At 62.1% G+C, this 9,125-nt stretch overlaps 1 protein-coding gene across 1 annotated transcript in view; it reads right to left on the bottom strand.

The window, feature by feature from the left end:
* Positions 1 to 5,819: 5,819 nt before the first annotated feature.
* LOC103072712 (mitotic spindle assembly checkpoint protein MAD1-like) overlaps positions 5,820 to 9,125 on the bottom strand; it is a 147,565-nt gene continuing 144,259 nt past the window's right edge. The window contains exon 8 of the mRNA XM_007467089.1: positions 5,820 to 5,978. Within this exon, the coding sequence (XP_007467151.1) occupies positions 5,820 to 5,978 (159 nt within the window). The remainder of the gene's footprint in view (positions 5,979 to 9,125) is intronic.

Consider the following 9,125-nt stretch of genomic DNA (forward strand, 5'->3'; position numbering starts at 1 on the left):
AAAAAAAAAAAAAAAAAAAAAAAACGGCATGAAGGCTGTTGCTAATTGAGCTAATTATAGTGTCACATTACAGAGGCCACACGCAGAGCCCACAGGCTCAGGCGGACGGGCCCTGGGCAGGGCCTGGGGGTGGCTGCCAGGGGCCCACAGCCAGTGCTGCTGTCAGGCCGTTTTCCAGATGCGGAGACTGAGGCTCAGGTAGGGGAAGAGACTCCCCAGGAGCCCCTCGCAGCTCGTTGCGTGGGGGCTGCCTGGGCCCCCCCGACTCGCTGGGGAAGTGGGGGCACCGGGCAGGGAGCCCGGGAGGGAGCCCGGGCCCATGTGTCCCCTCCGTCCGCACTTCCCAGCTCTGCCAGCACCTCCACGAACTCCCGGGTGACCTGCTAGGACAGACACTTCTCTGTCAGTCAAGCAGGGAGACAGTCTGGCGGCACATTTAACACGCACGATGGCTTCCCAGCAATACTCAAGCAACCGTAAGCCGGCACCGCCAGGTGCCCAGGACCCTCGGTCCCCGTCCGTGGCGCTGGCGCTCGAGGGCTGTCCAGTCCCATACGGTGGCCTGCGCGCACTCGCCACCGAGCGCCTGAAACGTGGCTGGTCTAAACCCAGATGGGCAGCAGGTGCAAAACAAGACGCTGGGTTTTCAAGACTCAGCGCTCAGAGATGGTAAATGAATGTCTCGCTAATTTATATATATGTAATTTAGAGAACTCATTTTTAAAAAATTAAGATATAACTGACGTATTAGTTTCAGGTATACAGCACGATGATTCAATATTTGTATATATTGCAAAACTAATTTTTATATGGATTACATGTTGAAATAAAGTGCTGGATGTATGAGGTTAAATATATTCATTAAAGTTAATTTCACCCGCTTCTTATATGTGGCTGCTAAAAAATTTCAAATTACATATGCGACTTGCATGTTATTTCTGTCATCAGGGCAGTTCTACAGAAGATGCTAAAGCTGATGGAAAGTGTGTACTTTATATATACTATATGTAACTCAGATATACTATAAGCAAACTATGCGTAAAGAAATGCCAGGTGGAAGGATAAGCTGGCCCAGGTGTGCGTCAGCTTGGGCCTCCCCCCTCCCCCCGGCCCCCATAACAAGCAACCACAGCCGGGGCAGCTTAAACAACAGACAATGAGTTTCTCAGGGTCCGGAGGCTGGAATCCGAGATCCAGGCTCCTCCCGAGGCCTCCCTCCTGGGCATGCAGGCGGCAGTCTCCCCCCTGCGTCCTCACACGGTCGGTCGGCCCCCGTGTCTGTGTCCCAATCTCCTCTTACAAGGACACCAGTCCTAGGGGATCAGGGACCAGCCTAACGGCCTCATTTTAACTTAGTCACCTCTGAGGCACAGGAATTCAACACATGAATCTGGGGACACAGCTCTGCCCACAAGGGAGGACGAGGCGGCGGGGTTCTGCGGAGAAGACCCCCGTGGTGGGTAGACAAGGGCTGGTGTGTCTGAGGCTCGCCGTGGAGTCCAGTTCCCAGAAATATTAACCGACTGGAAATCACCCCAAACCTTCTGCTCACTCTGGAAAATCTGGAGCCACGAGGAGGGTGGGGACAGAACCACAAGAGAAAGGTTTGCAGGCAAGACTTGTTAATTTGAACCTGGAAATTAGTTTTTGTTTTGGTTTTGTTTTTAAAGTAATGACCAAAATGGTTCAGAGGTACGGAAGTTCTGAGAGATGCTGTCAATTTTACTTTAAACTGAGAATCTGGTGTTTCTGTAGGTTATTGTTTTCAATGAAACTTAAGTGTTTTGGAAATAACAACAAAACCCCAATGAAATACATCAGTAGATGCTTTTATGGAAAATTTCCAAGGCAACTGTTAAGTGAGGAAAAAACCCAAGCTGCGGAACAGGACAGTTATTTTCAAACCACACAGGAGCCCAGTGAGCCCAAACCCTGTGCTGTCTGCCCGTGTGTCAGGTGCCCGTGTGTCAGGTGCACATGGCCACCACAGAGGACCAGCTGGGGCAGGGCCAAGGGGCCTTTTCCTCCACTTGACATTTCTGCTGCTGAGGGTTTTTCCTTTTACACTGAAAGTGCATCAAAATCGTGCAGTTGAAGAAACAGAGACGAATGAGAAGAGAATGGAAACCACAACGAGACAGGCACCAGAACGCGCGCCATCGTTGGCCCCCTGTGCTGTATGACTCTGGGCAAGGCCCTGCCCCTCTCTTGGCCGAAGCAGGAATTTAAGCAGTTTGGTAAAGCCACCGGTCCTCACTGTGCGCACATGTATGTACACACACGTGACACAGCCATGCACGCACACACAGCACACATCCTTTCCTGTCCTGCCCTAGACTCCACGCCCTGGACCTCTAAGTCACCCCTCTGAGGCTGCCTGGGGACAGAGGCCCAGCCCCTTCCTTGCTCCTGGCATCCTGGTGACACTGAACCACGAGGAAAACAGGCAGGTCTGACCCTTCTGGGTCGTGAAGGCTGCTGACCCCGGCCAGGAGGTCCGGGCCTGACGGACTTGCCTGCGGCCTGAGGCAGGTCCTGCCGTTTCCGAACCCCGGCCTCCTCTCGGACAAGACGCAACTTGCGGGATCATCACGGGATGGGAAGGAGCTTTGTAAGCTGGGATGTTTCAATCGGGGGGCGGGTGGGTGGGGGACCCTCGCAAACTGGAACGGGGCTTGTGAACCGCGTGGGGTCACATCAAGTGCAGATTCTGACCCAGTGGGTCCCGGCATTTCTAGGCGGCTCCTGGGTGACACCGCGGGTCGTGGTCCACACCTGAGTCATGAGGAGCTAAAGAAAGCCCGGAGGTTTACTCATTTCCAGAACATGAACCAGGCGCACAGGGAGGGGAAAGAGACGATGAATAGCTCACATCCTTGAGCTGGCGCCTCTGGATGCAGAGGCGGGCCGGGCCCTGGGGTAGGCGTGGGTCCCACGGGGGCCCTGGCAGGCGGCGCTGTCCTCCCTGGGAGCCTTGGGGACGCCGGAAGGAGCCTGTCGCACGCCAAGTCCCGCTCCAGCCTGGCAATTACGGTTTATCGCCGTAGCACTAATCCCTTAAAATTAGTCATTAGCGGCTTAACAACCACGTAGCGCTGGTGCCCACTGACGAGCTGGCGGCGGTGGGGTCTCTGCCAGAACCAGAACCTTCCGGGGCCTGGCTCCCCACCCGAGAGCACCCAGAGCCCCCCGCAGGCGGCGAGGCGGGCAGCTGGCAAACTCAGCGGCAGGTGACTGAGCGGACCTGGGAGGACGCTAGGGGGCCGCTGCGCCCCGTCCCACCTAGACGCGGCCCCGGGGTGGGGGGGAACGCCCCCTCCTGCCCCTCTCCCGGGAGGGAAATCCTGAAACTCGGCACAAGCGCTGTCAGCCTGGGGCTCGGTGGGTGGTCCGGGCCGGGGTGGGCTTTCCACCTGGAAGCGGCCTCAGGGATCCCCCCTGCCAAGGAAGGAGATGTGAGGAGCCCAGGGCAGGGGTGAGACCAGGTCCGGGTGCTCACGGGAGGCTGGGCCTGGGGAGGCTCGGCTGCCGGCCGCCCACCCTGTCCTCCCACAGACATGGGGCCGGGTGCTGGGCGGGGGCCCAGCGCCGCTGCTGCAGGACCCGGGCAGGGATTAAGTCTCAGGAGGTGACACGAGGCCGGGGACGTGTGGCCCTGAGGGACCCACGGCACGAGAGGGGCAGTGGGGAGGGCTGACCTGGCCTTGGGGCCACGTGTCGCCAGCCGGAGTCAGGGCCGTGGCACGAGCGCAACCCCTCCGCCCCCAACCCTCCGGCACGCGCCTCTCCCGCCGGGGATCCTGGAGTTCAGTTCTGGCCTTGCAACCGAGACCACCACGCTCGGGGGTGCCTGCCCGGCCTGCGCACCCCCTCGTGGGCCCTGTGGTGACCCCTGGGCAGAGACCACGAGCTTCCAGCCTGGCCTTCTGGCCAGGGTGACCCCACCAGCTGGGCCATCCCAGCAGCAGCCGGCCACTCCCGCCTGCCCTGAGCGGGGACTGGCCACGTCTGCCCCGTCTGGGAGCCGCCATCTAGCAGGTGCCATCTGCATGCCGGGCGCACACAAGGGCCTCGCAGTGCATTTGTGTGGGCTACTGATTTTGCCTCAAGTTCTGACTTGAGCCTTTTATCACTGGCCTCTGAATTCAGCGATTTCACACGGGAGGCAGGCCGGGGCCAGGCCTGGGGTGACGGGGACACAGCCTCCGCCATGCGGGGGCCCGGCCACAGCCCTCCACGGCGCCGGGGACGGGGGCAGAGTCGAGACAAGGGCCTGGTCCCCCACTCCCAGGCTGGGGCCCAACATCATCTGTGGGACCTTTTCTCCCACAAAGCAGCAGGGAAGCGCCACTGCGGGTTTGGGGGTCCCGACAGAGGGAGGGAGACGGACGAGGCCCCTCCCCACCCGCCTCGCAGGGAGGGGCTCAGAGCCCGAGATGCGACTTCACTCTGTGCTGGTGTGTCCGCGGCACCGGGAAGGGGGCCGCTCCAGTGTGAAATGAGGGGTGAAGGAAGGTGCACTCTGACGTCTGCTGGAAAACCCCCAACTGGGGGTCTTCACTAAGCGCAGGACCCCCGGGACCACTGCCTGGCTCGGCAGAGTTTTGCGCGAGTGTCTCTGCTTTCCCCCCGATTCGTGACGACAAAGAAACATGGAGCCTCGCTCCTCCCCGCGAGATGGCGCCGAGGGCGCCCAGAGCGTCTGAGGGGGTGAGGAGAGCAGGACGCCCCCAGCCGGACCAGAGTCCAGTTCCGAGCAGCCTAGGCCCTGGGAAGCCAGTCTGCACGCCGAGCCTCAGTCTTCTCATCTGTGAAGTGGGAACAGCACTTTCCCCCAGGGCCGTATCGGCCGTCAAACCAGCCGGGGGGGCTCTGGGTTCCGGGCCTGTGCTGACCTTGCTGTGACCCTGGGCCTGGCTGGGCCTTGTCTGTCCGGGCACCCATTCACAGAACGAGCTCCAGAGTGACTGTGATGGGGGTGGGGTGTGAAAGGCGGGGTCGGGGCAGCCCCAGACGCACAGGCCACACCTCCCAGGGCTCTGGGCTCCGTAGAGGGACCCAGTGCTGGCCCTCCCCGCCCACCTCCCCTGACCATGGCCTGGAGACCTGCCGTGGGGCAAGCACCTAAGTGAGGCTGCGCTCGAGGCCACTCCCACCCACCTCTGCCGGGCTCCGGCGGTACCCACCGCCGCTCCTGCAACAGGCACACAGGGCGGGGACGTCAGGACAGCAGGGTGCCGAGCTGTGTTCGTGGAGGGAGCCCGTCAGCCCAGGGGCTCAGACGCACACACAGCGAGCCGGGTGGGAGCTGAGGGGACCCTTTATTTCACGAGCGCCGGGAACTTAGCCGACAGCCCAGGTTCACCCACCAGGTCCAGGCACGGCCAGACTTGAGCACGGTGTGGTAGGGGCGCCTGGGGGGGGGGACAGGAAGGCGGTCCAGAACACTGCTCCTGAGGTCCCCCACCGCCGCCTCCTACCTGCTCTCCAGGACGGAGGGTGACGAGGTGGTGGCCTGTCCCTGCAGAGTGGCCGTGAGCCCAGGGGTCGGGGAGGGGCACCCCTGAGCCGCTTAACCCTGCCGGCCAGAGCTGTGCCCGCCCACAGGGGTCCTGTGCACAGGTGCAGGCCGCCTGGGCGGGGTGGCTGGGGGGCACGCAGGAGTCCCCATCAGGCCCTGACGCTCACGGCCGTCTGGGCAGGAGGCCGGGCCCTGTGGATGGGGTAGCTGGCCTGGGGGGGCTGGGACCCCAAGGGACGGGCCTGCTTCCACCTTCAGAAGTTGAGGGCACGGCTGGCGCAGGGCTGGGGGCCGCAGGCTAGGCCACGGTCTGGCGGCTGAAGAGGTCAAGGGTGAGGGCACTGAGGAAGGCGGGGATGCTGTCCTGCCGCAGCAGGTGCAGCTCGATGAGCTCCTGCACCGTCCGAGAGAACTCCGTCTCCAGCAGTTGCATCTTCGTGCCCGAGGGTCCCGCGGCCTGCAGGGTGGGCGGGAGACACAGGAGATGCCGTTAGCAGGTGGGCCCTGGGCGGGTCGCCCCACTCAATCCCCTGTTGCCCCAGGCTCCAGACGCAGACGGGCCATCTGCCCAAGTCCAGGCACATCCCCCCAGGCAAGGCTGTTTCTCGGGCCTCCTGGGTGGTGGGTCTCACCCACGTTTCTGGAACCTAGAAGCCAGGACGGGGGTGTGCACTCCAGCTCACCAGCTCCTTCGGGTCTGTCCACCCTCAGACCCGAGCCCTTGTGAGGACGCTCCGTGCCGGGCGTGAGGGCCCTGTGACAGCCACGAGGCTGCAGGGGCTCCGAGGCGGGTCTCACGCTGCCCCGTGTGCCAGGGGGACGGCCGAGGGGCCGCTGTGTCAGGGCCTCTCACCCACTGCCCTTGGGCACTGCTGCACGTCAGGGCTCTCTGTCACGGTAGCGGGGCTGCCTCTGGAGTCCGCTAAACTGAGTTCAAATCCCGCCCCTTCTGGCTGTGAGGCCTCGGGCACGGCACGGAAGGGCTCCCAGCTGAGGGCACCACTGGGCGCTAGCCCACTCGGTGGGTTTTGCTGAAGGGTGGCAGGTGGGGGGCCAGGCAGTGCTGGAGAACCTGAGAGAAGCCAATTCCTTTCACTGCTTCTTTACGTAAACGCGCCACCTGTGATTGGGGAGGTGCCATGAAGGAAGACGGGCCCGTCCCCCAGTGATTCGGAAGACCAGCCTTTAAATACCGTGTGTGCCACATGGTGGGACCCCCAAACCAGCTGGTCAAGCCCTCACGTGCAAGTGGGGAGACCGAGGCCCAGATGGCTCGGGGCTGGCCTGGGTCACAAGGCAGGTGTGAGCAGGGCCGAGCCCAGGGCAGGTGCTCCCGGGGGTGCAGGGCAGCTGGGGGGTGGACAGAGGCCCAAAGGTGCCCAAACACTTGGGCAGGGCTCACGAGGAAGCCCCCTTCCTTCCTTGGGCAGGCCTGCGGCAGCTCCCAGACCCTAGATGGCGCCCCGACGTGGGCCTCACCTGCCAGCAAGCCCATCCCAGGTGAGTTAGGACCCCCGGGGTCTGCCTGCTGGGGGCGCAGGCCTGCGGAGAGGCCGTCGTACACCAGACAGAAGCCTGTGGCCTGCGACCCTGCTCAGCAAGGCAGTGGTGCTGATGGGGCAGCTCAGGGGAGTCAGGAGGCAAGTGGGGTGGCGGCCACCGTGGGCCAGCCCCCCACTTGTGGAACGACCACCTGCCCACCCTGCCCATCCGGCCCGGTCAGCTCCACCCCTGATGAAGGCCACCACTCTGCTTGGGGAATCCCAGGCTGGAAGGGACACACCCGGTGACACGCACACGCCCCATGGGAGAGCCCCCTCCTTCCCAGGCAGCCGACTAGGAAAGGCTTCTTCCCGCCGACCCCCAAACTCGCCTGCCAGCCGGAACCCTGGCTCCGCCTTGGCGGGCGCCGGCTGCACCAAGATTCCTGTTAACGGCCACGAGGAAGTGGAGCAGCGCCGCCTGCGGCCCACCCACGCGGTGGCCCAGGCTCGGGGAAAGGTGGACACGCTCCTCCCAGCCCATAGAGACCCTGAGGAACGGCCCCCGCCAAGACACACGTCTGAAAAAATGACTCGTGTGCAGGGTCCACCTGCAGCTCTGACGATTCAACAGTAGAAAGACAAATGACCCGGTTAGAAAGTGGGCAAACAATCCAAATGGACCTTTTCCCAAAGGATACAGACAAACGGTCACACCACCACCTGTCTTTAGGGAGGTGCAAATGGAGCCCACGGTGAGACCCGCCTCAGGCCCGCGAGGACAGCTGTAACCCAGGCGACACGGTGCTGGGAAGGACGCGGGGAAGTAGGAAGGTGGGCACGGCGGGTGCTGCGCAAACAGTCTGGCGGTTCCTCACGAGTGAGCCACGTGACCCGGCAATTCCGCTCCTGGGTATGTGCCCAGGAGAAGTGAAAACACACATCCACACAGGAACTGGCACAGGAATGTTAATGGCAGCAACATTCAACGTAAGTCAAAACGCAGAAACAACCACCGGCAGGCGAACAGGTAAGTGCAGTGCAGCCACGGAAAGAACGATGCTCTGTACATACGACACCACGGACGACCCTCGAGAGCACACGCCGGGCCAGACCCCGTTGGTGTGACTCCACTCGCTCTGGCGAGTGCCAGAGCAGGCAAAGCCACCGAGATGGGGGCTGGGACGGGGGTCAGGGAGGGAGAAAGGGGAGCGACTGCCGGTGGGCATGGGCCTTCTCTGTGGCGGATGAAAACCTTCCAGCGTCAGGTGTGGATCACACCTCAGCAGGGCCGTCTGCAACTAAAGGCTCTCTTCTGCCCAGCAGCCCGAAGGTGATCCCCCGGCGGGCCCAGCAGGGCAGAAGGAGGCCTGACAAGGTGCAGGCCTGGATGTGCCATGGAGGGGGGCCCTCCGAGACCCCAGGGAAGGAGCTGGCTCCAGCTCTGCATCGGCCTGACCCTGCCCTCCGACCCACGACCCTTCCGAGCGGCCTTGGAGCTCTCGGTGCTGAGGCCATCTTGGCTGTGCGCCGTCTCACTTGGCCCCGGCCCCCCCGCGGGTGGCCGGCCCTGCTCCGTTGCCCGTTAACACATTTAGCCTTGTCATAATGGTTCAACACAGACCATTTTCAAACAAAAATAAGAGACACGCTCTGACCTTTACCAAGAAAATCCTTTAATTTCTGCTTTCTGCTCTTGATTCTGAGTATTTTTCCCTAAATGTCAGAGGGGCTGGTTGTCAGCTGTCGGCTCAGCACAGGCTGGGTGCAGGGGTTAGGGGGTGGAGGGAGTCGGGGGCCCGAAAGGGCAGCCGAGTCTCCTGGCTGTGCAGTGGTTAGGGGCAACCCCGGCCTGTCCCCCCCCCCCCCCTCCTGCCACTCCAGGTGAGGCTCCTTCCCCTCACTCTGCTTAGAGAAATAATCACAGCCAGGGCTTCCCTGGTGGCACAGTTGCTAAGAATCTGCCTGCCGGTGCAGGGCACACGGGTTCAAGCCCTGGTCCAGGAAGATCCCACATGCCGTGGAGCAACGAAGCCCGTGCGCTAAAACTACTGAGCCTGTGCTCTAGAGCCCACGAGCCACAACTGCTGAGCCTGTGTGCCACAACTACTGAAGCACACGTG

The sequence above is a fragment of the Lipotes vexillifer genome, unplaced genomic scaffold (genome assembly GCF_000442215.2).
Source record: "Lipotes vexillifer unplaced genomic scaffold, Lipotes_vexillifer_v1.1 scaffold1701, whole genome shotgun sequence".
In the NCBI taxonomy this organism is placed as follows: Eukaryota; Metazoa; Chordata; class Mammalia; order Artiodactyla; family Lipotidae; genus Lipotes; species Lipotes vexillifer.